The sequence below is a fragment of the Chelon labrosus genome (genome assembly GCF_963514085.1).
Source record: "Chelon labrosus genome assembly, chromosome: 15".
Lineage (NCBI taxonomy): Eukaryota > Metazoa > Chordata > Actinopteri > Mugiliformes > Mugilidae > Chelon > Chelon labrosus.
Genome location: NC_140348.1, coordinates 1,283,509 through 1,311,490, shown reverse-complemented (window position 1 = coordinate 1,311,490; position 27,982 = coordinate 1,283,509). Strand labels below are relative to the sequence as shown.

The 27,982-nt window shown below is 38.8% G+C and overlaps 2 protein-coding genes across 2 annotated transcripts in view; both read right to left on the bottom strand.

Moving 5' to 3' along the window:
- The window catches only part of atp6v1ba (ATPase, H+ transporting, lysosomal, V1 subunit B, member a), a 33,342-nt gene extending 22,722 nt beyond the window's left edge, over positions 1 to 10,620 (bottom strand). The window contains exon 1 of the mRNA XM_084561678.1: positions 10,179 to 10,620. Within this exon, the coding sequence (XP_084417804.1) occupies positions 10,179 to 10,284 (106 nt within the window). The 5' untranslated portion in view covers positions 10,285 to 10,620. The remainder of the gene's footprint in view (positions 1 to 10,178) is intronic.
- A 7,985-nt stretch (positions 10,621 to 18,605) lies between these two features.
- Positions 18,606 to 24,095, bottom strand: vax1 (ventral anterior homeobox 1; the record flags this gene model as incomplete). Its single annotated transcript, XM_084561475.1, has 3 exons — positions 18,606 to 19,148; positions 22,425 to 22,612; positions 23,882 to 24,095. The coding sequence occupies 3 exons, from the start codon at positions 24,093 to 24,095 to the stop codon at positions 18,606 to 18,608; spliced, it is 945 nt and encodes a 314-aa protein (XP_084417601.1).
- Positions 24,096 to 27,982: the final 3,887 nt, after the last annotated feature.

Here is a 27,982-nt window from a genome sequence, read left to right as displayed (position 1 = left end):
CAGCTCAAGTGCAGTGGTCCCCTGGCTTGCATGCAACAGCAGTGTGGGTCACCCTGCTGCCTGTTCAGCTGCCAGAGCCCTTTGTGTACAAAGATGTTAATTGGTCCTAATCTGCCACTAGAAGCTGTTTTGGTAGCCTGACCTCGCACCCTGAAGGACACCTTGGTGTGAAATACTAAAGAGTCCATTCAAGTGCCACAGAAAAGAGGCACAGAGCATTCCAACACAATTCAATTTCCCAGCTGAAAGAGGGGGGAACTCAAGGGGAGGAAAAAGGGAGGAGGGAGTTGGAGCTGGGATGGCGATGGGGGCGCATCATCATTCTGACAATAAATGAGCGCCACAAAGCAGTGGCTGCTGTGATCTGCAGCCTCACATTCACGTCTTAGCCTCTACTTCAAGGGATTCCCACAGCCCCACTGGACATGGGAATGCTAATTGCCTAAAACCTACAACCAGCTCTCACCCCACCATCAAGCACTTGCACACATCTACACACATCTACACACACACAAGCCCGAAGTATGACAAACCAACATGAAAATATAACTCATAAACTTCAGACAGCCTTTGTTGCTGTCTAACTGCACTGCTAAAGTCTGATTCTTAGAGGGGCGGGATCAAAACAGTCCCTGCTCATTTCACTTTAACTGCCAACTATTTTGTTAAATGATTTCTCATGCTGCATTCCTTTTACTTATTTAAAAAAAAAAAAAAAAAAAATTTTTAAGCATTTTCATTTATTTTAATACATTTTTAAGGTCTGGATCGTTGCTTAAATGGAAAAAAAGCATTCTGATGGTGTGCTTTATGGACTGTAATGGTTCTGATTGTTTTCATCTTTAATTTCAACTAAATTTAAAGATGTCAGTGATGACTGTGGCGGTTTGTTTTTAGTATAAACACTACAAAAGCAATTTGTTTAAACAAATGTATTAAGAGAGTGTCAAAAGACTTATAGTGAAGAAAACCAATACTTTAAATTGGACAAAGCTGGGGCTGTCACTTTTGGGTAAAATTAATGTTGTGCAGATGTTAATAGTTCCCAAAATTAATTACATAAGTAATGTTACCGTTAAACTTATCACACAGTGCATTATCAAAATATTTGACACCCAGTTTTGAAGGCCTTAAGAGATGCTGGGAGAGGGATGTGTGATTATTATAAAATTATTAATAGGACTTATTGGACCCCATGCAAAGTGGCACGGTTGGGACTTATGTTTGAGATGTGATGCTTCGCGAGGCACTTTCTTACATATGTCGTATTCATTCCCCATGACAGACTTGCTATGGTCTAAGATTATCTCCTTTATTAATACTGTGATGTCCTCTGCACTGGTACGACAACCACTGCTTTGTCCATTGGGTGTGCTACTGAAGGGAAGTGGGCTAAATGTCCACCAGATCACATGGTGCAGAACAGCATTTATTACTGGATGCAGGATAATGTTGCGACATTGAAAAACGAAAGGAGATCTATCAGTGAAGGAGTGGTTTGACTCATTTCGTCAAACCACCATATGTAGTTATCTACATAATCTGAGCACAGTACAGTTGAATTTGTTTACAGCAAAATGGCTCCGATATGTTTGAAGACTTTCCAATGGCATGCGATTTTTTTCTGTATCGGTTCAAATACACCCAATAATGAAATCCAAATGGCATGTCACCAGACTCATATTCTGATAAAAATTCAGTGTAGCTATGCCAGGTTAGGAAACATCCTATCTTGGCAACATATTTGACATCAAGTCATAGCAGATGGATGGATATATGTCCAACCACTGCTCAACTAGGGTCAGAACCTTTGCTGAAACTCTCTGTACAAATATGCAATACCAAAACTGCCATATTTCTTCTCAATTAAAGGTTTATCTGTAAAAACACAAAACAAGGTACCCAAACATCTGGTCTGCTGTTATAGTCACAACTATTCTAGGTTAAACAATTTTGCCATAACCTCCAGAAGACAAAATTACACCAAGGTCTTAAAAAATGGGATTTGCTCAAAATGATAAAAAATAAATAAATAAATAAATAAGTGTTACAGTAATACCAATCATTATGTGTTCAATACTTTGTAACCAGACAATTTCTTCAAATGTTCTATGTATTATTTGTGGAATGACAAATAAATAAATAAATTCTATGTTTTTTGGATACAACTGCAAAAAATAAATAAATAAATAATAATAATAGTAATAAAAAAATAACATTTTTCTCGTTAACCGGCATACCTGTAACTAAAATGAACCGATGAAGGCCAAGTTGGATGTACTATTAACAAAGGGACAACTTTTTGAGTTAATACAAGCATTTTAAAATCATGAGTTGTCATAAATTGCAGGCAGCCTAGACATGTCTCTTTCCAACATATCACCGGCCAATCTGTGATTTGACATGTCGACCATTTTGCTCCAGTTTTTAAAAACGTACAAAATGAGACAGGCTTTTTAACCCTGCAGGTACACTGGTACTCCACATAAAGAGGACTCCCTACCTCACTGCATTGATTGGGAGGAAGTGTAATCAAACGTGGACCTGAAAGAAATTTGAGAACAGAGTGGGGGCCTCTTGTCTTTTTGCTAGTGGGTAGGTTTATTGAGAAAAAACAGTGTCTGCACAGTGAGGCGGTTGGTTAACACAACAGTTGCATTACGAATGTGGCAGAGTGTTTTGGTTGCAATAACTAGCAGCATTAGGTCTGACAGTTTACTGCTATTTGCTATGGCGGTTTTTGGCACGCAAGGCCATTTCACAAAGCTCTTTATTAGGTTTCCTCATTGTGTCCAGATACAAAACGATTGTCTTTATCGCAGTTTGACAGACTCTTGCAGATTCAAAGTGAAAATGAATGGTTTAAATTAACCTGATTCAAATTATATATATATATATATATATATATATATATATATATATATATATATATACACACACAACATGGAAGTACAGCATAAACCAAGACTGTCCCTTGAATCACAAAGAGGCCTTGAGCAGAAGTTGCAGTAGTTAGGTGTCCTCAGATGTTGTTGATTAGGTACTTCAGGGGGACAGACCAAATGCCCATAACTACAGTTATTTTGTATAATTGAGCAAGTGGCCTACAGTGCAGCCCTGACGTTCACACAACAATTTTTGTGTAGACACTGCGCTAGCATACTACTGTACATTCAATCATGTTTGACAGGCCTGAGTATATGAATTTCCAGCACCACAGTAATCCAGTCCAAACAGAACTATGCTTTCTGCAACTGTATTGCATTACAGGTGTTCTGGTGCCACTTTATTAAGTTAGTACAAAATACTGTACCACATAACGGACCCTTCCAATAGTGAGATCACTGCACAGATTTGATGTTATGGAATCAATATTGTTATGCAAATTTGTTTATAAAGGGACAACTACAGAGAAACACTGGCAAATGCAGAAGCAATGCCTGAGCTATTGTATGTATCCAAAGATAACACTAGTCCCTTGATGGGTGCCAGCAAACACTCATCAAAAGACATATTACCATTTATACTCAGTTCTGTGTGAAAGCAATGGCAGCAGCCGTTGCTGAAAAAACAAAACAAACAATATAAAATAAGTATGAATCATATTTAACATGTACTTATACATACGTAATAACTTGCTGATGTTATGATTGGCACTTTGGCCAGACATTAACCAGGATTTAGTTGTTGTGGAGAATATTTTACTATCTTCCATTTTAAACTGGCAGGTAGTGAATTCCAGAGTGTTCGGTCTTTAATTGAAAATGCAGTTTGTTCAAAGGAGGTCTTACAACGTCAAATTCCTTAAAAATGTTAAAAGGATGAAATGACTTGGCTAATCAAGAATGATGCCATTGTTAAGTCCCAAAGTCTGGAGGAAGTTGAGCAATGGAATGGGGAACTTCTTGCATTGTACAATACATGATTACTTCTCAAAAATGACTCTCCAATCCTTAAGATCAAGAATGTCAAGAACTGAATGATGTGTGGTCAGTGAAGCAGGGTACCGTTCACGTGGATTGGTTTCTGCTAATGCCACCGACAGAAATGGTGTCAAATCCTTAGCCTACATTTTAATGTTCTTTCATGAAAAGAATGGCAAACGCCCACAGAAGTCTTTTTATCTCTACTGACAAGCAAGCTGCTTAAGCCTAATTAGAATGTGGATTATAGAAGTGTTACAAAAATAACACGGATTTTATAGAAATTACTTTCATAGTGACAGATGAGACATTTGTTTATCGTGACTACATCATTACCAATAATTAAATCTTCACAAAGAAGTATAGTGCCTTGCTCCATGTCTTTTCATAGCACTAAATGACAGAATGCACCACTAAAACAAAGACAAGCCATTTCGTGGGCTAATAGCTTTTGTCGCATTTGACATGAGAGAGACAAAGGCCTCTTAAAAGAAAAGACTTGGTCTGATGAGAAATTTTATGTATTTGTTTATTTCCCTGTGCTGTCTCAGAGTGGCTTTTCAATAGCTGCTTCTCTTAGAGCTCTGTCAACTCAATGTGGTAGTGAAAAACCATCTCAACATTGTGATCTTATGGTGTGTTTCATGCATGGCGACAGGCCATACTAAACAAATTCACACACAAAGTGTGTGATTTCCTACACTGCACATTGATGGTACAGTTTGCTTTAACCTAAAGGGGACGTGGCTACTTCTGAGGACACCTGTCAACTGAAACTGTGGCATTTTATTCTGAGACAAACACAAAATAATTCAAACATTCTGTCTTTACTACCTAATTGAGGCTCACTACAAACCGCCCATGGCCCGAGAAATGCAAAGGAACAGATACATTTGTGAATATGTCCGGACAATGTCCACACAGGTGCTGGAAGAAGATCGACTGCTTGAGTATGCAAAAGATAATGGGCTGACAAGTATGTTTGACATAATATCTCACTGCCAGATTTCTGGATCAAAGCTGAAATTGAATATACTGAGGCACACACAAAAGCCCTGAAAAGGCTGCATCCATCTGCAACATTATATGTCTGCAAAGTTTGTGCAATGAACGAAAATGGAATCAAGACATAGAGTGGACATACAATTTTGGACGTGCAGTATCCGCTTGTTATTTATTTAGTTATTTTAGTTGTTTATCAAGTCATATTCAAGTTGAAGTTACATCAGGTTTTCGCATACAATGTTAAATTTAGAAATAATTTTGCACATCTCAAACAACATTGTGCTGGTGCTGTATTCTGCTTATTGCTCCAGAAATCATCTCTTCCCATTAGTTAGATCATTTAGATCATTTGTGCATAGAATGGCATGCGAGGTGGGTGGGATTGTGAAGATAGATGAAAAACCTGACAGTGACAGCTGACAGTGTGAAGTGACTGAGGTGATGACTGAGGCGATGTTTGGGTGCATGCTGAACATGGAACTTGGGAGCATCAGGCGAACCAAAATGGAGCAGCTGCTTCGTTGACTGCATTTTCTGTTGAAACAGCAAGAAGAGCCAGCTCCATCCATACTCCAGCAATATTTATATGTTCTGTTTTTTTTTCATGTTGTAACATTTGGGGTGGGAAAGATACAACAGGGTTACCTAGGCAACCAGAGCCTGGAAAGTCCACTAGTGATGCCCTTTAAAAGATGCCCTTCTTGGCATACAACCATTAATAGAAATTCTGAGAGTTGCAGAGGTGCAGTCAAACATAATATGAAACAGTGTGGAATAGAATATGGTATTATTTGCAATCCTGCTGGAGCACAGACTGATCTTCGCTTACCGGAAACAGAAAACTGCACCAACATTCAAAACTAATAAATTAAGTGATTAAATTCTAAAAAGAAGAGAAATGTTCAAAATCTGACAACCTTTTATAGATAACTCTCAAATGAAATGTTAATAACAACGTTAGCGTCCCTTTTGCTTTAAGAACATGAATTTATTGAGAAACTGAGTCTGAAGTCTCCATCCACCTACCGACAACAGTAAAGAACAGCAGTAAGATGAGTCATGTTTTAAGTACAAGACTTTGTGTCATTGTGTAGCTCTTCTTTGAAGCAGTCACAGATGAGAGAAAGAACTTTGCAGTTAAATCCATGTTCCCTGACTCAAGTTAAATTCCTCAAAATATCCTTGACATCTTGAAAAATTGAATAAAAGATCTAATTCCATCTGTAAAATAAAATGTTTCTTAAGTGTCTCTAAAATTTTCCAAAGGATGAAGCTTGACTGAAAAAGAGAAACTTTGAGTATGCTGCAAAAGAGGATCCATGAACTAAAAGAGGAACAAGGGCTTAACTTTGGTCTGAAAGCAGTTTTGCAATAAATAACCTTTGAGAAAGAAAGAGAGCTAACATATTCACTAGATGTGTACTTTTCGTTAGTGGTTGCCAGTCCATCTCAAAGGGTCAGTACAGTTCATTTGATATAATTAAGAGAATAAAATTCTCTAGCCACCAGACACATAGCATATTGAACGATCAGGCATAACATTATGACCACATTCCTAATATTATGTAGGTCTCCCTCCTCAGAGAATGGACATGGGCCTTCTGAGGGTGTACTGGTGTCTGGCAACAGAATGTTGTTAGTGGGGGTCTTTGAGTCCTATGGCGTGAGGTGTCGATCAGGCCAGGTCAACACCTTGTGCTGTTCTCCATGTTTTCTGAGTTGTTCCTAAACTGTTTTTGTGTGCGTGCCTGTGTCAAGGCTGAATTATGCTTCCGCGTAGTGATCACGCAATGGTCACGCAATGGCCACGCAGTTGCTTGGACGCAGTCGTGAGACCGTGATGGTTCTGCGTGGGGTTTACGTGTCGAAATGCATGCCACACCGGTAGAGGGCGCTATGGTTTTTTGTGACCGACCGACCGAGACTCTTGTGACGTATCTCGCCTCGTTATTTACCTTCCAGCTTTTGTCGTAGTCACAGTGTACGATGGACACCGAGACAGAGAGACTGGCGTTGGAGCTCCAAATTATTCAAGCAGAGGAAGAAATACTTCTATTGCAAATTAGGGCACGACAAAGGAGACAATGATGTTTATGAGTGGAAACCAGAAAAGCGGTCTCCAGCGGATGTAGTTAGCGGACCAATCACAGCCAATGCTGCTGCGCTGCTGCTGCGCTGCTGCTGCGTTGCTGCTGCGTTGCTGTTGCGTCGCCTCGACGCGCGTCGAGGATTTTTGGGAGGTGCACGTCTGGCCCTTGCGTAGGACGCACGGGGGTCCGCAAGGACGCAATAGGTCCGTAATAGGTCCGTACGCACGGACGCGCTGTGTCAGCGCGGAAGCATAATTTGGGCTTCAGGCTGCACCCTCCTGGGGATGGCTGCTGCCATCAAGGAGTGTCATTGCTATGGGGTGGGGGTACCTGGTCTGGTCTAAGTGGGTGCTACATGTCTAAGTAACATCCACATGAATGCCTGGTCCAAAAGCAGAACACTGACTTGTCACAAGATGGTCAATGTTATTCACTTCACCTGTTTATGATGTGGCTGATCGGTGTATAATGTAAATTTTAAATCTGAAATATGTGAGGAGCACATTAAAAGTTTCTTAACAGTCCTTAAACATACCATTTAGCTCAAATTTGCTGCCTTGTCATCAGAATGACTCTGTTTGGTAATGTGTTAGATAAGAGAAAAAAAAGAGCATGCTACTCTGCTGCCACAAAATTAGAGAATTTCAGAAGCATGATTGTTAGATGTTTTTAGGACAGGGGTTTTATCACATGTTGCATCCTCTCTGCTTTGCTCTCAGATGGCCCGAGATCCATTAAGTCATTTCCTTCCAGTTCGCTGAAAGGCTTTTAGTCCACGCTTGCCTCTTTGACACTTACACAAAGGAAAAACCATCACCTTGCTGACTTTGTAGCTCAGGCCTTCTTCAACTGCTTAAAAGACTCAGGCCTTCTTCAAAGTCATGGTAAAGGCTAAACTACAGCCTCATACAGAAAAGTATCAAACAACACCATCTCCCTGTGTTGATCCTAATAATTTAATCAGCAGAACTAACAAACAAACAATGAGGTGACCACACAAAACCAACTAATCACATTGGTTACAAATGAAGATTAGGATAGATAAATAAGCTCTGTTCCATTTGTGTAGGAAGACAATGGGACAACTAAATGTTTGAAATCACCAAACCCCATGTGATCCACTGAATTAATCAAGTATGAGGGTTTATCAAAGTCCAGTTCTGGTGCTCAAATTCACTGTTGAAACCCCACACATTCATTAAATAGTTTTATGGCTAGTTCATTGAGACAAATTAAGCAATTATAATATATATTATTATAATATTATAATATTATTTATAATAATTAAATTTTAAACTTATTTAGGTAAACTATTCAAAAAGAAAAAGAAAAATCATACACTATATATGATAAAGAAAATAGCACAGATTTTCAGCTTGCATATAAAGTCACAGCCTATTTTAGACTGCATTAAGACCAACAGTAACCATAAACAGTTCCTAAAACAAACCTAAGTTCCTGAGAAGTAAATTGTTCTTTAACTTAAAGCGTTGATGGGATGTTAATTAATCAGAAACAATTTGTCATTGGTAATCAATATACAGATGCACAGTATACAAAACTACACATTTCAGCTTCCAATGGACTAAATATCTTTTAGTTTTGGACTACTTGTCTGACAAAACAAGACATACGGGGCTTTGTGAATGTGTAATGGGCCCTTATGCTGTTTTGTTACATTTTATTAACTTTTACTTGAATAATTAGCAGCTGTGAATGTAACAAAACATTTAAATAAATAAATAAATAAATCATATGCGTCCCTTACTTAAATAAGTATATAGCTGAAAAATAACTGATCACAAATATTAACAGCTATTAAAATACTCAGGTTTAATTTGTAATAGTCCAGCACTTAACACTAAAGCACAACGACCAAACTACATTTATTTACTTATATGCAAGTAGTTCAAGCCACACTATGCCATGGCTTTTGTAATTCATGTTTCTATACAAAGACATTTAAAAAATTGTTCCAGTAAGTAGGTATGTAGTTACAGTCGTCATGAACACTTCATTATTGTTTCTAACAGACCAGTGGAAACTACAAGGCCTCTAGTCCAGACACCACTAAAAGATCCCACACTCATGTGATGCAGTCACATGACAGATCATCCATCTGTCGTCAGTCCTCTTCAACACGGCTAAACTCACAAGAATGCCGTTTAATACAGCACCACAGAGCATTTACGGCAAAACATACGCTCTAAATGGAAATGTTCCATAACAATTCAGAAGATTAAGAAACAAAACAAAAAAAAATACAAAAAAAACACGATACTTTCACGGTGCCTCATTCATTCGTGCGGTTTCCATCAGTCAGCTGACTGCAGTGCTAGCTACTGCACTGCTCCGGTATCATTTAGTTGTCAAATTGGAGTAACACTGAACTTAAACGCAACCAACACAACAGTACAAAGGATGCATTCGTCCCTACAAGACTGTAATAACTGTATACTGCGCACAACAAACACACTAAAAGCCACGTCTAGCTAAATCCAATAACAACCATTCTGCGACGGGGTAGCCACACTGTTAGCTACAACTGGCATGCTAGCTTAGCTGGTTTGCGGTTTGACACCAATGACATGGGTATTGTGGATTATGACAAATGCATCATGTAAAACAAGGGATCATTTTTGCTGTATGAGTAAGTGTTAAACTAATTCGCATTAATTATCAATGTAAAACGGCTTGTTTGTTTGTCGTGACCCCGATGTGTGGCTCCATAGCGTGTTAGCTTGCTAGTAAAACTGCCCCCGTACGCTGCGTCCCCTGTCCATGGGAACACAGAATCGTTTTTTTTCCACAGTAACTACACATATCGCTTGACTTGGGAAATACATTTGAAATGTCTGAAACTGAAAAAGAAAAATTGAATTTAGCAACCTGGCGAATTTAAATCCGTCCATCAGTTTCAATGTTCGTTGATCTAGGACCGGAATACTATGATATACGTATACCTTGAACAACTGTAATGGGTCAGAACTTGGGGTTTACAGACGGGGTTACACTCTGGTAATGTATTTTCTCAGAACTACAATAATCTGTGTCTTGTGAAAATACTGTCACATTTCCTACCGTATCAATGTTTTTGAATGCAACACAGCAACCTTGTTAGCCGCGAGCTAGCTACAGCTTGATAACGTTAGCAACATACTTAGCCTAGGTTGAGAGATGTAATTCCTGGTCACAGCTTGGGTGTGTGTCCTCGCTGCTGCCAAGCCGTTGACGTCCATCGCCCGGTTTGCCACTAGTGTTGCCATCGTCTGATCAAGTAAAGAAAACCTGAGAAAGCTAACGTTGGTCGGTATGCTTTGCTAAGTGCAGCTGAATAACATAAGTGACAGCAGAGCTCTGGTCATATGACACTGAGGAACCGGATGTTGGATCAAGAGAGGAATCCTGTGCGCATGAGCAAACTACTATTATGGTAAGGAGGGCTCCTGATACAACCTTAAGAATGAATTTGGCTAAAACGTGTTTAAGTTATATTTGTATACTAAATCCAAATCTAATATTGTGCTGCACTGAAAAGTACATGTTTGAGGTTTCAGAGAGGGGGGCTTTTGTGAAAATGTTTTTCTTTCTTAGTATTTTTTCTTAGACACACGTAGGAAAATGTACAGCTGTTTGTTGTCCATAACAACAGCTATAAAATGCCCAAAACCCAATGCTAAAACAGAAAGTAGATTCCACTACTGCTCTATGGCCATCTTCTTATATATCACAATGTCACAGAGTGACTAAATGTCCAATTGAATAGGCATTTATATACCCAGAGTTTCCAACACATAGAACAACACACAGTTTGGAAGCCACAAATCATGCTCTCAGTTGAATTGTCCAATATTGTCCATTGCCTACACCATGCACATGTGGTAGGTGAATACTCACAAGCCGGAATACTTCAAAATACTTCATAGTTTTGGGAGACATTTTGTTTGATAATTGACTGTGTTGCAAATGCATAGTGAGAAAGTGGAGTGAAGCAAAGATCTTTTGTGCATTCATTCTTGTGCAGTTCTGCACATGGAAACTCCTTGTCGTTGAAAGAGGTCAGTGGATAATAGCTGACTGGAGCTGACACTACTATCCTTTACAGTTGTGGTGAGCAGAACAGCAGCTCAGAATGTACAACACAACCCAAGCTTAACGTACTCAAATTGGTCTAGTTCTGTTCCTGTCAGCCTCAAGGACAAATCTGATGCTCCAGTGGACAGAACCGGTGAAATCTGTAAAAACCTAGCCTGGTCTGATGAATCTCCATTTCTGCTGAGGCTGCTGATGGTGTGCTGATGTCCACGGTTCAGGCAAGTGTTGCTGGTGTAATGGCGTGAAGGAATTTGTTCTTAGTAGATTTAGGGCCCCTTAATACCAAGCATTTGAATGCTGAGTGTCTGAGTGTCGTTGCTGACTATCTGCATCCCTTTATGGGCACAGTCGACTTGTCTAATGGCTACTGCCAGCAGGATAACAGACTTTGTCACAAAGAAAATGTCATCTCACATTTATTGGTACCATGAAGGAAGCTGGCAAATCAGCAGACGTTATGTAATGCAATTATGCTGACCATGGAACAGAATGATGTTGTCTATATAATATATTATATACATATTGTATATTAACATGTAAGAATAAGAATAAGAAAAACCTTTATTAGTCCCGGGGAATGGGGAAATTGCAGGATGCATGCAAATTGCATGTATTTATGGAGATATCCCTTACTGAAATTTGGCAACATGTATTAGGTGTACTCCAGAAAACATTTCAAAAGGCCTGATTTATTTAATTGTTCATTTATTTGTTTATATATTTCCTGCATTTGAGATGAGCAAAAGCCTCAACCACTATTTGAGAATTTACGGTAATGGTATCAGTATTGATATATCTGTTTGCTGGTTTTAAATACAAAGATCACAAATCACAGTAATTTTGTTTTCTTCAAACTGACTTTTCCATTATGCTGTTTGAACGTTTTGTTTTACATCTGTTCTGTTTTGATTCATTCCACTAGCTATACAGGCTAATTAAGTCTGATGTGTTTGCGTTTATAACATACAGTAATTTCTTAACAATTTGCATTTTAAAAACAGTACCTCTGTTGCTGACTATTCTGTTGATAATGCTGACTATGGTGTCTCTCAGAGGGCATTTTGCGATACAGATCCCTAGACTTCCTTCCATATTGTTATTTTGTTCTAATCACGTTTTTCCCATCACAGAGCTGTCCATCAGAGTATATACCTTACTTTTCTTACATGTCCAACCTGCATTGTTTGTATTAACCTTACATGTTCTCTCTTATTATGCATTACCGGATTTGCATATTTTCGAACATTTGAGCAAGGTAGTGTAAAACAAAATTCCCTAAAGTGTTCTACCTGTTAAGCCAGTAAATAGACATTTCCGTATTTTGATCCATTAACAGGATCTACATGGGGGAGTCAGCAGAAAGAAACCTGGTAGATGATCTCACTACGGAATTCTATGCCTGATGTCTGCAATACAGCATCTGGGTGAGCCAGGGTGGTTTTGGAAACTAGTATTGTGAACAGATGAAGTTCAAACTGAGGTCTTTGCCCACAATCCTCAAGAGTACGTTTGTTGAAAAAAGGAGTAGCGTTAGGGAAAAAGAACTATTTGCTTACTGTTAAACGTGGGTGGGGAAATATTCTCTGTTTATTGAATTTAAGAAGTTTAGAGATTAAAAAACACGGCTTATTATGATGTGACAGAAGCTAACTCTTATTTTTATTTTTTTTATCTTGCAGCCCACATTATATTTTAAGTTTGGGAACAAGAGCCTCTGTCATGCCATCATCTCCCTTCAGAATTTCCTTCTAGTAATGATATTGTTCATAACACATTTAAATCATTTAAATTCTTAGGTATTTGAAGCTCAAAGAACAGTTCTATCTAATGTAAATTCTCTCTCTCTCTCTCTCTCTCTCTCTCTCTCTCTCTCTCTCTCTCTCTCTCTCTCTCTCTCTCTCTCTCTCTCTCTCAGTCACTCACACATATACACACACATTCAACAACACAATGTCCTGCTGAGTGTATTGTTGAGTGACAGGTAAAATGACATGATTGCACACATTTTCCCCTTAAAAACTCTTGCTTTGCTGTTTTCTCGTTTTTGAAGCTCTGATCCATTCTCATTTGACGCTGCATGTCCTGCACAATGGCTTGTAAGCGACTGTTTGAAGATGATTTTGAACTATGCCCCCTGCACTACCAACACACTGGCAGTTGCACATCACATGCAGACACACACAGCTCTCTGACAGTAGAAAAGCACTACAGATTAAAGTGGTAAGCACTGCCATGGTGAGGCTGACGACAGACCCTAGAGAGCTCATCCAAACGTTTCAGGCCGCATGAAAAAAATAGCAAATTAATGCAACTGAAGGGCTTCTGCCCACAGGAGCAGTGCCCTCATTTTAGAAATACCAGTTTTCCCTCTGAGTCTATTATAAAGAGTTCAGGGGTTATGATTTCCCTCAAACTCCTCAGATCTACCCATCTAGACAAATAGGTGTCATAATATTCATGCATTCATTTGCCATTTCTGTTCCTGCTGTTGTTAAAGTGCTCACAGCTTCCAGATATGAAAACATATCAGGAAGCTGAACATCTGTGAAGATGCTCAGTCATGGTGGTCATGGTAAACTCAGCTAAGACCAGTTACCTTTTTTTTAAGCTCTGTTTTGGAAATACAGGTGAAACAGTATCTCTGAAATGATTATAAGTGAAATAATTATTAATAACACCCAGCTCTGCAGAGCTTCTTGCTCTGCTGAAATTATAGCAGAGAGCTCAGGGCCAGTTGGCGTCACCTGCCCATATTTCAGATATGTGTACACTCAAAGTCTCAAGCATTGAGCATAAATGTTGACAGGTTAGCTTACTGTGAGTTATAGTGTATAACCAAATGTTAATGGTGCTATTGTTAGTTGCCTACTTGACTATATTTAGAATATATAGTTCTAGTTCACTGTAAAAAAAAAAAAAAGGTCTTAAATTGGCTTTTAGATATATAATCTCAAAGGGTTTGTCAGAAGTCTGTGACTGTGATTGAAAGTAGTTGGTGTTAGCTGAAAACATAATACACTTAAATACTAGTGCAACAGATGTAGAATGCATAATTCTTTAGCTGCTAAAAGGAATTTGACTGAAAGCTAAAACTGCCTTTCTAACTGTTTCCCTTAAAAGATAAAAGTTAAGGAAGAGTCTCTCCAAAGGACTGTTCTAGGAAGCAGTAACAACAGGTGAGTGACATGTAATGAGGCATGGTGTAAAAGTACATGGTGACAGCCATTCAGACTGTGAGCTGGCAGGTTAGCTGACAGAATCCAGTTGCTTCTCTGAGTAACTGTCCATTCTCTTGAAGGAGGAGATCTCATCACATTAGAAGAATGTCCTCTTGGGTTTAAGGAAAATCTGATTTGAATTTGGCAGTCAAAGGTCAACATTGCCGCTCAGATGCATTGAAACACATTTTTAGTCAGAACTGAAGAGTTCGCATACTAATTATCACAAATTATGTCATGAACAGGGGGCCTCCTGTTCAAAAGCTTACAAGCTTGGCTGATGTTGAGTTTTTGGTGACTGTCTTTCCGGCATGTTCCTTGCAAATGAACTCACGCATACGGGCTTAGTTGTCTGAATTCTCATGGCAATTTATAGAATTGATGCCTTTAGTTCTTTTAACTATGGTGTCTGGTATCCACATTATCTTAGGACTGCAACTGCCGGCAAGGATAATGCAGTTACAATGAAACATTGTATTTAAACACATTTAAGCACAGAATACCCAAGTGGAACCCTTGCTTTCTAGGGCTTTTTGGTCCCCTCACTCCTTTGATTACTTAATGGGATTAATTATTCTGTGAGGAAAGCTGTGACTAAAAGTGACTAAGCTGTACAGCTTTTCCACAGGCCCGGGATGCCTAGAGGGGAATTCTGTAGATTTGTTGCACTGCAGAGCTTAAAGTTGCTGGATCAGTGTGCTAGGAGAGGGTCATTTCTTTAGGAAGACTTGTAAGCATGTTAATCCCCAGACACACTGTATGGCACAGAAAGGACAAGGCCAAAAAAACAGATACCAAATACAAGACAGGATGTGCCCTTTCGTTCATCTTCTAAGACATGAGCTTAGAGACGGGACCATGTGATGAGGGAGAATGTGTTGGTGGTCTGCAGCTATGACAACCCTGCGCGTGCATACGCATATATGCCCCTCCCTGCACACATACACACACAAAAAACACTTACAAAAACCTCCCTGACCTTCTTCTAATTGGACTTAGGGTGAAGAGAGAGAATAGGCGGGGGGGACTGTGAGGGGTGGAGATGGGGTAAATGTGACCTTTTTTTTTTCTTCCGGGGAGATTCCCAAGACACAGTGGGGAGGATTGGTTTCTTTGGCTGTGCTCACAAAAGAGCCTCAGTTTTCTGTGACTAAACAGCCCATGCATTTCTACTGTGACTCTGCCAGAACGAGCAGCTAAACCCGGGACAGAGAATTGCAAACAGGCTAAGACTTGAGGCATCTTTGTAAATCACTGTGCCCATTATATTACTTTTAATTTTTGAATTGAGACTATTTTCAATACTGTATGGGAGTGTGTATAGCTATTACATACAAGTAATAATAAGCTCAATATTTGCCTGATTATGTCCTTCGCATTGAAGTGTTAAATAATTTCAATTGGAAATACTCAATACTTGAAAAATGCATGGAAGTACTGCCCACCATAATGCTAGTTTCCGTTGACATACAAATAAACAGTTGCTTTTGGATCCTAAAATTAGTTTAGTTTCCCAGCATTTTTTCAGAGACTGCGTCTACCGAGAACGAAGGGTTCAGATCTTCTTTTTTTTCCAGGTCTTGGAGAAGTGCTGTTGCTCCGTGCTGGCACCAGGAAAATTGTCCTGCTGTACAACTCGCCACCAGCACTCTGGACACACCCTGCACCAGTACCAATCCTGACTCTACAGTGGGAATAGTCCTCAGTTCAGTTCCAGTAAGTGTGTCTTAAGGGGCTGGGATTTGATTTCAAAAGTGTGAGGCACAATGAAGTTAAAGAGTTTGAAAAAAAACTTGACGCCGCTTACTAACTTTCACCCACTTCTCAATCTTCATTAGCAGATGGACTGCGACTAATGATTAAAACAGTGAGATGCTGCTGCTCTGGAAAATCCAGTGAGTTAAAATGAAAATATTTTTTTCTCAACTTTTGTTTTGTTTTTTTATATATACATTTAAATAAATTAGGTGCATTAATTAAATAACAAAGACATTTTTTTTTTTTTGTAGTTTGACATATTACATTACACACAATTTTTGATGAGTTTAATTCTAGTGTATGTTTAGGACAATATTAATACTTTAAAAAGAGAAAATATGTAACAGCGAGGCATTTTTCATCCATGATTGGTGTCTGTTGGTCCCCCAAACACTCTGGGGAAAAAAGGGGAGGGGGGGCAAACCAGATAAGCAAATAAACATTTTGGTCAGTTCCTCTGTTTTGCTATTAATAGCTGGGCAGAGATATTTTAGTGAAGAAATGAAAAACGGACACGGAAATAAAATATTTTAAATAAATTCTCTATTTTTTGATAATCAGTTATTATTGTTACTATCCAAAATGCCATTCACTCCCCAACTTCTCCAAAGTAAGGATGTGGGGATTTTGTCAGGTTTTAGATCTTTTAGACTACTGATTAAAAAACTAAAAACTAAAAAGAAACGTTTTCAAATATTTCATAAGCCAAATTTTTGAAAATACTTAATAAAAGTAATTACTTGCAGTTCTGGTAAAATCTACTTTAATAGTCCACCGATCATATCCAATTTCTTGTATGCTGGTACTTCAGTAATTGCTTATTGATATTTTTACTCCAATTTGTAATTCTGCTATTTTGACAAACTTTTAAGCACACAATTCTACCTATTATACCACTCCAGACAAAGGATGAGTGTAAATGACATCAGAAAGTCACATTAAGAGCATACTCATCAGGCTGGTGTATAAGAGGTATAACAGTCATGAAATTTATCATACCTTGATTCATAGCAACATGTATGAAAGAAAAATGAAAAACACACATGTCTTTGTCTGTAGCCATATACATAATATATATGCACATTTGTACCACATGTTTCACAAATTTCAAGATATTTCACAACAACAGCACCAAAGAGCTTTTGATTGATTCCTCAACCCCGCTAATACATTCATTCATTCTTTTCCAAATATACTAATTATCTATTAATTACAGAAGTTAATAATTTACAATAAAATAACAATTTTAAGGTACATTTCTCATTTCCAGTTCTTTTATACTACAATAATTCCATTCAGCCTCCACATGCAGCAGTCTGCCTAAATTTTACATGAAGGCTGTAGATTTGGAAACTTTTGCAGAGGCAAGGTTATTATATTTTCTTAATTATTACTTGAAAACTTGTCACCTTGTAGTATTCAAAAAGCAAGCAGCTTCCTGATGCTGAAAAGTCTTTCTCCTGCTTAGCAACTCATTTATGCGCTTATCATAGCAGAATACAAACTGTACACAAAAACTCAGAGAACTCACAGTGATCGTAAAATCACAAACAAGTAAATAAAAACGTCAGGTACGTCCTGGAGACAAAAATGCAAGATTACAACAAGTGAAGACTTGTCGCAAAATATCAAACTCTTCACCAAACCATATAGAAAACAACACTGAACAATTCAACTATCATACTGTATGACAACGTCTTCTCCGGGATATGTTTTGGTTTGGTCTAAACAGATATACAAAAGAATTTTGTAACTGAGTTTTTGTGAGGCATCTGCATCAGCAAATTCAATGCACATGTCAGATGGATCGGGTTTCACACTAACAACGGCCTTGCAGTGACCTTCAAACAGAGGCACTTTTTTCCTCCGTCTCAATTTATATATAAAAAAATCGGCCTTTAAAATTTTAAACACAGTGATTTGCTGATTAGATTTCCCAAACTGCTGCTCAGGTGAATGCCTTCTCCCTTTCTTTCTCTACATCTACTCACTGCAATGACATGCACCTACCCCACAATACACAATCAAATAATAAAACATAGTTTAGCAAGGTACCATCACTTTACAATCCCTGTCACCATTCCTAGACTTCCTGCTATGCACTATGTACCACTCCCTTTGTAATGCTACAGCTTTTCTGCTATGTAGCAGCTGTGTTCTCTGGGTGCTTGTGTTTATTGTTATTTTAAATTAATAAAAAGGACTAAATAGTCCTAAACCGTTTAAAGCAAAGCCTGTGCTCTTCCCATCAGCATGTGTTTTTCTAGTTTTCTATTTTAAAATCCTGTATGATCACTTTGTGCAAAATCTTTCCAATGCCCCACTGTGTTTGTTATATGAGCTTGTGCAGGTCTGTGTTTTCGTCCTTGTACAAGGCGTCAGATGTGCAACTGTCTACAAAACATGACACAGACATATGAAAGAGACTGAGCAAAACCAAACAAAGACAGTAACAGCCAAGAAAACAACCAAAACATGTCCAGAGGACATGAATCCAACTATGTAAAAGCAAAGTATCATTCCAGAATTTTCTTGTCCATGGATTCTTTGCCATTGGTCCGCGAGTAAGGCTCAAAGGCAGAGGAGCTCAGGTAGCGTGCGGAAAGTTCCTGCAGGTTGCCAGCCAGCGAGCCTGCCATGGAAAGGGGATTGGAGGGAATGCGGGTGGTGACGCCGCTGAGTAAGGAGGGCATTGGGAAGCTGAAGAGGCTGTGAGCCCCTGTTGAACTCTGCAAGCCTGCCACTGTCCCTGAGCTGGTAACGGTGGGTAGTGGAGGGCTGCCGCCCGCTGTTCCAGTGCTGCCGCTGCTGCTGTTGCTGCTACTGCTACCATTGCTGGCCATGGCCATGGAGGGAGGGCGCAGGGCAGTGCCCAGAGTGCTGCTGCCACAGTGGGGTAGGAGGCCCGGCAAGCCTGGAGGCGTCAGCAGACGCCCCTGCTCCAGCAGTCTGAGGACACTGCAGGTTGCCGCAGTTTCTGAAACCACAGAGCGCAGCTCTGAGTCCTTCCCCTGGTCCTTCTTCTGCTTAGTGCGCCGGTTCTGAAACCAGACCTTCACCTGAAAAAGAACACCAGATGAGAGAACATTTGTAAAAATGTAAATGTAAAGTAAAATAATGTTTTAGTTTATATTTCCATTTTGGAGTCCATTTTGGAGTGACAGATATTATGTTCAGAACAGAAATCTGCTCTACAATGTTTCACATTCACTGATATTTGCTGTAAAATGGCCTGTGATCAGGAACAATAGTGTAACAATAATCTGATAATATCAGTACACGGAACTAATTGCGCCATACAACCGGGTGTCTTCACAGATTAGGATGATTGGTTTTACCCACCCAGTTGTGACATGCACCTTCAGCTACTCACTAATGCTTAGTAGCTATATATGCAGGGGTGCTTGCACAAACAGACACACACCAGATAATGACTGCAGACTGTGAATGATCAAAAGATGCAGTGATTTCATTCAGTCATGGAAGACAGGGCACACTGTGATAACAGGCAGGAAGTTAATTCAATCAAAACTTGCTCAAATATAGCCTTCACATGTGAACCACTTCTGAGCAAGAACTTAGATTTGAATTGTCTGTCGGCTCCCAAATATAAAAACAGCTTGATTCATAGCTCTGTCAATAAAAAAAAATAGGTACAGTATATTTTATTGTTTCTAGTTTTTTTTGCTTGTTGATTGTAATGACTATGTTTCATAGTTACTAACCGTGATAGTGTTGCCGTTATTGCAATCACTTTTTAGAATGTGTGTGTGTGTGTGTGTGTGTGTGTGGTTCTGTAAATACCTACTCTAGCAAGACTGCCACTAAGGCCGTTTTGAGTGCTTTGGCAGTTGTTTATCTGTAGATTTTATCGACATAACAGCTGTGCATCTACAAAGTTTCAATATCACAATTTTACAGGTATGCAGCGGAGATGAAAATAAAGCCCAACTTTTAAGATGGCCATGGTTCAAGTACATATTTAGTTGTCATGAATTACACACCAACATGCTGACAGTCATTGCGTATGGTGTGATTGTGTCGGTTGTGGAATAATATTTATTTAAAGCTGTAATTATTAGTTGAGATTTGCAGCTTGTATGTGAATGCACTTAAATAGTTGACTGTATAAATATATAAATGTGTAAATACTGTCTATATCACCTTAGTATGTCAGAAGTTTCAATATTTTGTCTTTTTCACTATTTTCTGACACTATGTTGAACACTTTTCAAACACGGGAAAAAACCCTTTTATGAAGTTTGGTCCTCTGCAATTGTTCTCTTTTCCTGTCACTCCAATTACCCTTCACTTCATTGAATTCTTTCTATTAATTTGTACCTTCGGATTCCCACACACTAAAAACGTAGATCTTACCTACAGAAATCCTAAATCTAGAAAAATAAAATGTAAAAAATAAAAAACATACGAACATACCTATGTCTCAAAGTCCAGAGGTTTTGTGGGTGTGGGTGGTTTATATCCACAGGAATTTTGATTAAATTATAGCATAAACACCAACTTTGTTCTTTCAAGACATTCACCAGGCTGGTCATATTCATTTGGGCATATCCGTAGCTCAGTTTCATATTGTTTCAAGTTTTATATTGCCAAAATTGAAACAAATACAGGCACTTCTGTGAATTGTTGCCATGAGTCTCCTGTGAACACACCTGTGTGTTTTCATATGAAACAAAAAACGCTTGTACCAATCAGTAGCAAGCCTTCAGCTCAGGCCTGCTGCTAGTCCAATCACATTTGAATATCTTTTCCCCTTCAGTTCCGACAGCGGCTTAACTCTTCACAGGCTTTTCATGTCAGAGAATAAGCCCAACCACACCGTCCAATATTTTCTGTTTGCGACATAAAGACTCCTCAGAAGGAACATATTGTTCATTTTAGAGGTGACATTCTCCGTTCAAAGTATGCATCAAGGTGAAGCTGGTAGCTCAAACAAGGATGATTAGTGTACACACGGTAAATGGCTGTCATTTCTTTTTGTACCAACCTCTAAGTGCCAGGGAACAAAATGTTAATTTCACTGCGTTGTCATTAAAAAGCATTTCATCAGAAGGAGAAGCCGACAGTGGAAGAAAATCTTGGCTTTGTCCTGCCTAAATAGGGAGTAAATGTTGTTTTCTATATTACCTTTATGTGAGCAAAATTACATCCTCAGACTTCTTATTTCTTTAGAATTCATGTGAAAAGAGCAGCAGTTGTCCTTCTCATAAAATCGAGACTTTTAAAACATTTAAAATGCTTAAAATCAATAGTTAGGTTTACATTTGCATAGATGCTAGTAAAAGGAACCGTGAGTTTGTCGTCAGCTCTGGTGTCATTTTGTGAGAAACTGTTGACCTCTCACAGACCTGCTCTCAAGGTCAACCACCTACATCAGCGGTACTAAAAGCCACAACACATTAACACGTAAGTCCAAGCTGGTGGCGCTGTTAACCGCTGCACAGTTTGAAACAAATAAATGACAAATGAAACAATAGCTGAAAATGCACGGAAGCTTGGTAGCCAGATGGGCTAGTCTGAAGTCCAAGTCACACTTGGCTTGCTGTGGAATCTGCTGTCAAGTGCAAACGCTTCTCACAGACCGCAAACACCGCATGACCCATTGCTGACCCCAGATGTTTGACATAAAGAGGACGCTGCGTTTTTTTTGTTTGTTTGTTTGTTTGTTTGTTTCAACTTTCACAGCTTTCACATTATCCAGTAACATCAAACACAAAGCATATAACCAATATCAGCAATACATTCAGTTTACTAAGAGCCCCAAGCGATTACATTTACCTTTTTGGGATATACTTAAAACACTGAATTATACCCTACAAGCTTGAATTTTTAAATTAAAGTCTTCTATTTTATATTTGTGTTATATAATTTGTTATTGTTGTTTACAGTAAATCTAAATTTCCATCTTTGATTTAAACAGTAGTTATATATGTTAGCATATTTTATCACTTTATTTGAAGTCATTGTACCTTTAAAATATACAGCTGTTTTGTTCTGAATGAGACCCATTTTTATATGTTCCAGAAATTAAATAGATGAATTAATTAATTAGATTATGTAGGTGACAAAGCCACTGGTTCTATTAGACTGTAACATGATTATCTGAGGTCTAAATATATGGTGGTACTTAGTGTAAAACTAAACACAAAAGTAATGATTTTAAATGTATGCTGCACATTATTCCTAATTCAGCTAAAAACAAAATGATCCATCACATTTTCTGAGAAAGAAAATTTCCCAATAGACAGCAGATGAATTCATTTCATTGTATCAACATGTTAAATCTGGAAGGTACAAGAAGGACACATGCATACCTGTGTTTCAGACAGATTAAGCTGACGGGCCAGTTCTGTCCGTTCTCTCCCAACCACGTACTGGCACCTCTGAAACTCCATTTCTAACCGATAGAGCTGCTCTGCAGTGAAGGAGGTACGGGTTCGCTTGGGTCGATCCAAATCCAAACCCTTGGGTAGAATGATCTCTCGAATGGAGCCTTTAGCATCTGCAACAAGAAGCACTTCAAATTTACAACACTGAGACTAAGTATACTGAAAGACATAATGTAACGCAATGTATTCCTGGAAAGATTATTATTATTATTATTATTATTAGTAGTAGTAGTATTAGTATTAGTATTGTTACATACAATACATTAATGAGCTTGCAGCACACTGAGTTATAAATTCCTAAAAGGGAAAAAGTATTTTCTGATTAAATACCTTAAACAGAAATCACTGGGGTGGTGTTATTTGATATAAATTTAAATAAGATGTACTAATGTGTATTCCTGAATGTGTGCAACATCTGAAGTAAAAAATGAATGAACTATATTGTGGCCCCCTTTCCATTCATTCTTGTTATCTAGACAAAGACAAATTATTATGTTTGTATTATTATTATTGTTAACAATGTGTGCTGTCATTAAAATTGTATCACCATCTTCAGAGATTATATGAGATATATATATATATAGATGTGCTGTCTAAAACAAAAGTGGTTGCAGCACTGCAAGAAAATATATGTATTTATTATTAACAAAAGGTAATCACAAATATTAAATGACAAATGTCTAACTAATATTTCAAGGGAACACTCTGACTGTTTTGTGAAATTATATTTATAGTCTGTTTTCACACATTCTCAATTACTCTTAATTGACTCATACACACAATTTATGGGATTAAATATAAATAGAACTCTGTGTAATCTCCTTATTTATTTATTTTGCTTAAATATTAGTAATTTTAATATTTATCACCATGGAAATGTTATGCAGTATAAAGCCTCTACATATGTACTTGCACACATTTAAATGTACTTATGGCAATGTAAGTGAATTGTTCACTGCAACAGCAAACATTACAATTATTTGAATAATTTATTATCAAGTATGAAATAATATTCTGTTTGCAAAATAATTTCTGTAATAACAATTAGCACCTCATTCATGGTAGATCATTTAGTTCTCTTGAATGTTTATGATTCTGCAATTGTAAAAGTGAAGCTAAAGAAAGAGCTAAGAAGGACATTTTGTACTTAGTTAAGTAAAATCCTCCTAATAAAATAAGACACAATTTGTAAACGTTATGTATGTATAAACACAGGCAGAATTTTACAACATTGTTTTTGAATATATTCTCTCAATGGCAAGATTCTAAAAGGCATGTGCCTCTAGCTGACTGTGTTTCCTCAGATTGATCTGCACGGGCTCTGAAGTACAACTACAAGTCTTCAACAAAAAACAAATTAACTGAAAAAGCACAAGCTTTACCTCGAACTAGTATTCTCCGGCAGTAGTCTGGGTCCCCCGCACTCCCTCTGTTTTTCTCGCAGTTGTCCACAGTTCCAGAGGGAGAAAAGGAGTCCTGCTGCTCCTTAAGGAAGCTTTTGGACAAGCTGCCCTGGGAGTCCTTGCCATCCTTTCCCTCCTTTAGTCCATTCTTCAGCACCATTCCTTCTGTTTCTTGGTTGTACCTGACCTCCATGCTCAGTTTATTCTGTTAGACCTGTGGCTCGTCCGCCTCTTTTTTCCTTTGTTGGTGAAAAAAAAAGGGATTATGGAGAATGCGGCACACTGGATTGTCTGGACAGTGTGGGTTTTAGTTTCAAAACAGCACCTTTCAGCACTGCAGAGTCAGCTATCTAATGTTTGGTGAAATATTTCCGTCCCCCGACCAAGAAGCCCTATTATCACTGACCAAACTCCCTTGCCCAATGATCATGGACTTCTCAGTGAAACTCAACAGTAATTCAGTGCCCCCCTTTCCTTGTTACATCGACATCAGGCTGATAGATGATCTCCAAATAATCAGAGCCATGGACGCGCACTCGCTGTCTCAATTGATTACGGTAATTTTGCTGCCTCCACATTTGCGTAACCTCATGAATACACTAAATTGTTTGGGGAAATAGATCAGGTTTTGATAGAGGGGTTTGCTCGTCCCGTCCCCCTCAGTTTGCCTGCTCCCAGCCCAGGGAATCAAGACAAATGATTGGTCTTGTCTTGCAACCAAGCCTCCCTGAACACACACAATCACAGAGGTACCACTCTTCCAGAGCCGAAAAAAGTTCCTGGGTGCTTCATTCTTCCATCTGCACAACACAGCCAGACCTCACCCCCTCCGACTTTTCACAGTGCACCTGATTGTCGCAGCAAGTCAGCGAACTTTGATCCCGTTTTTTCCTTTGGCTTTCTCGCCAATCAACGGAATTCTGCAATGTGCAGATCTCGCCGCTACGCTATTGTAGGCAAGAGACACTCGGAGAGAGCCGAGAGGAAGAGAGAGAGAGACGGGTGAAAAGGACAATGAACAAATCCACGGCGAGCAAAATCTTTAAAGGCAATGCCGACCCAGTCAGTTTGAGCACTTCAACGCTTCTTTAACAGGAATTGTGTGAAAGTTTCTTGCTTCGTCCGGTGTTCAATCACGGCACTATGCAGAGCAGCCCAGCGGAGTCCTGGCCGCTAATGCCACATCCTTAAGTAGTCAAATGGATGCACCCCAGAAGCCATCTTCAGCTCTCATAATCTTAACCTGCGTGTTTGAAAAAGACAAATAAGGGGAACAAAACTTGTCATTAGTACTTAAGCTGCCTACACTCTCTCTCACACACGCATACCACTGGAATGGCCCCTACCTCTTTCCACCACTCGCCTTCCAGCCCACTACCCACCCACCCAACCACCAACTCTTAGCTATTTTCATTGTCAGTGCAACAATATCTCTGAACACAGCAGAGGCCAGTAATCCAATAAGACCATTGATTAGGCCACAATGATTCAATTCAAACCAGTGGCCTAGTACAGGGAACATTCTCTGGCCCTTCTTGTCACCTTAGCTGGCCAGAAGCCCTCTTAAAGCTGCCCCCCTCCCTGAGTGCCATTCATGCCTTTATGGGAAACAGAGAGGAAAAGGAGTGAAAGATGGCAATTATCTAATTGGACTATTAACAAACAATTCTGCGAGTGTGGCTGCCTGGCAGCAGTCTCGGGGTGGGTTTAAGGGCCGCATGTTGGACTAACTTTATTCATTCAGTGTTTGGGAGGCTACAGCTTGGAGTGGGGCAGGATCCATTGTTTGAGGAAGGTAAAAAGGAGGCTAAAAAGGGAGCGACTAAAGGGGACCTGGGCTTTGCAAGCTGTCATGCAGAGCTCCAGCCTGGGAAATAGATGAGGACACAGCGTCTTGGCCTTTGAGCTACGTACAATGATTACGGAGGAGAAAAGACTAATGTGTTCACTTTTTACATACCCCAAAATATCACACACCCATTGAACAAAAAACACTGCATGAGTGCTGTAAATAAGCAGCTAATGTATTTCACAACTCACACATTTTCTAATGGTAAATTACAAACACTGTTTTCAAGCAATTTAAAAGTTTTTCATTTGGTGGATCAGAAAAATCCCTTGTTATATTAGCCTTGTAAATTATGCACACACCACATTGCAATAACCTACAAACGTCTGGTTCAAGCTTCATTCTAATGTAATACTGAGTTAGATTGTCATTTTTCAATAATGGTTGCATTGGTTAGGAATTTGGGATGATGCAAAATCTAGACAATAATAACACTATATCAAACCAGACAATTATCCATTAGACTCACATTACAGCTGAAACCTTTATGGGGCTGTGACAACCACCTTCCAATTTTAACACTGCTTCGAATGATCAGCGTAAAAAGAGAAAAGCACTGTATTTATGGGCAGAATGAGCTGTTGTTTTGTTGAACTGACTTGAGGGAGGACTGCTGTTAAGTGTTTGCCTGTGATGTCATTAGACGGGCTGAATATGAAAGCCTCATGGTGTCAAGCTGCTACGCTTGGTTTGCATGACCTTGTCCGTTGTGTTTACTTAAAATAGATGTATTTGGAGAAACTGTCGAGACATTGATTTCAGGAAATAAAAACCTGGTTGATGTAATGGATTTATAATACGTTGAGTTTAATTTCATTCGGATGTAGGCAGTTAGATAACACAGAAAGAGAAACTGTGGAAGTACAGGGAGCTGGGCGTGTGCACAGCTTTGCAGTAAGGAAGCTACTCTTTGTATGGAGGATGTAAACTCTAATTTGTGTAAAAAACACTCAAGCTGATGGTACCAAAGTACTATGCAAAGGTTTAGCATGTTTACTATCCATTTTATATTTGAAAAAGAAGGCTTTAGCGTGTTCAAGAACAAATGTTACAACTGTGATGCCTTGATGTCCCGTGATGATTTTACGCTCCATTAAGAAAGGCAAGTCTCATGATGTGAGAGAATAATGATGTTGTAACACAGTGATGCCAATAATTATTTCTGAGTCAATGATTGGCTTAGATGACACTGAGAGAGGACACATTGTCATTTAATAAGACCTTTATGAATGTTTAAAATCTTATATTCGGATAGTCTGACTTGAGAATGAGAATAAATGGTTTTGACATATTCTTTATTTACTCTTGTACTACCACAAGACGCATTATTTTTTAAGACTTCATGAGTCATTTTTTGCAGGGGCTCATGTGTATGGGCTTTGATTCAGTGGAAAATTAAAGGAAAATTAAGAATTGCTGATTTGCATCCAGCTGTAAATAGGGTTACAAAGTAGTCTCAAAGAGTATATAAAGAAATGACCTTCATACTGAAGTATGAAAACTGAACCCGAAATGTTTATCAGCACACAACCTGATCTTTACCATAAAGCACCGTAACACTCCTCAACACTACTGGGAAAATGCTATGGACTGACAAAACTCAGGTGAACTGTAGCAAAGCATATTGCATTAAAAGGACACTGCATACCATTCCAAGGAGGTCACATTTGTCTTTAAATTGTTTTAAAGACTGCACATTGCCACATGCAAGATGTTTACTCGGGGTGCTTTCTATTTGCTGTGTATGCATTTTCTCCATACTTCTACACAGTAAGGAAGAGCAGTTATTGCTTGAAAACGGATTTGTCAATTCCAGTCTGAGAGTGTTTACACTAGCCTTGACACAGGTAGATAATTACTTGTGATTCACTGCCAAATTATGTTTTTGTCCTGTTCAGGATAAAGACAGAGGGCCCTGACACAAATTCCATGACCACAAGTTACATTTTACATGAACTTTTTTAAAGATTATACTGAGAGTTACTTACCGCAAGGTTAAGTAATTCAAATGCAATACAGTCTAACTTTAGCTTGCACTAGCCATTGCACTTGTGGGCTACAGAGTTTAAATGTCACAATGTCTGAGTGTTCAAAGTTTCTTAAAAAAGCCTAATAATTGCGATGAAGTTGATAAATAAGGTGAAGAAAAAGGAATTGATGTAGCAGAGTATGAAGAACAAGAGAGTAATGAAATAACATTCATCTGCTAGGTGCAGCTAATGTTGTCAGGC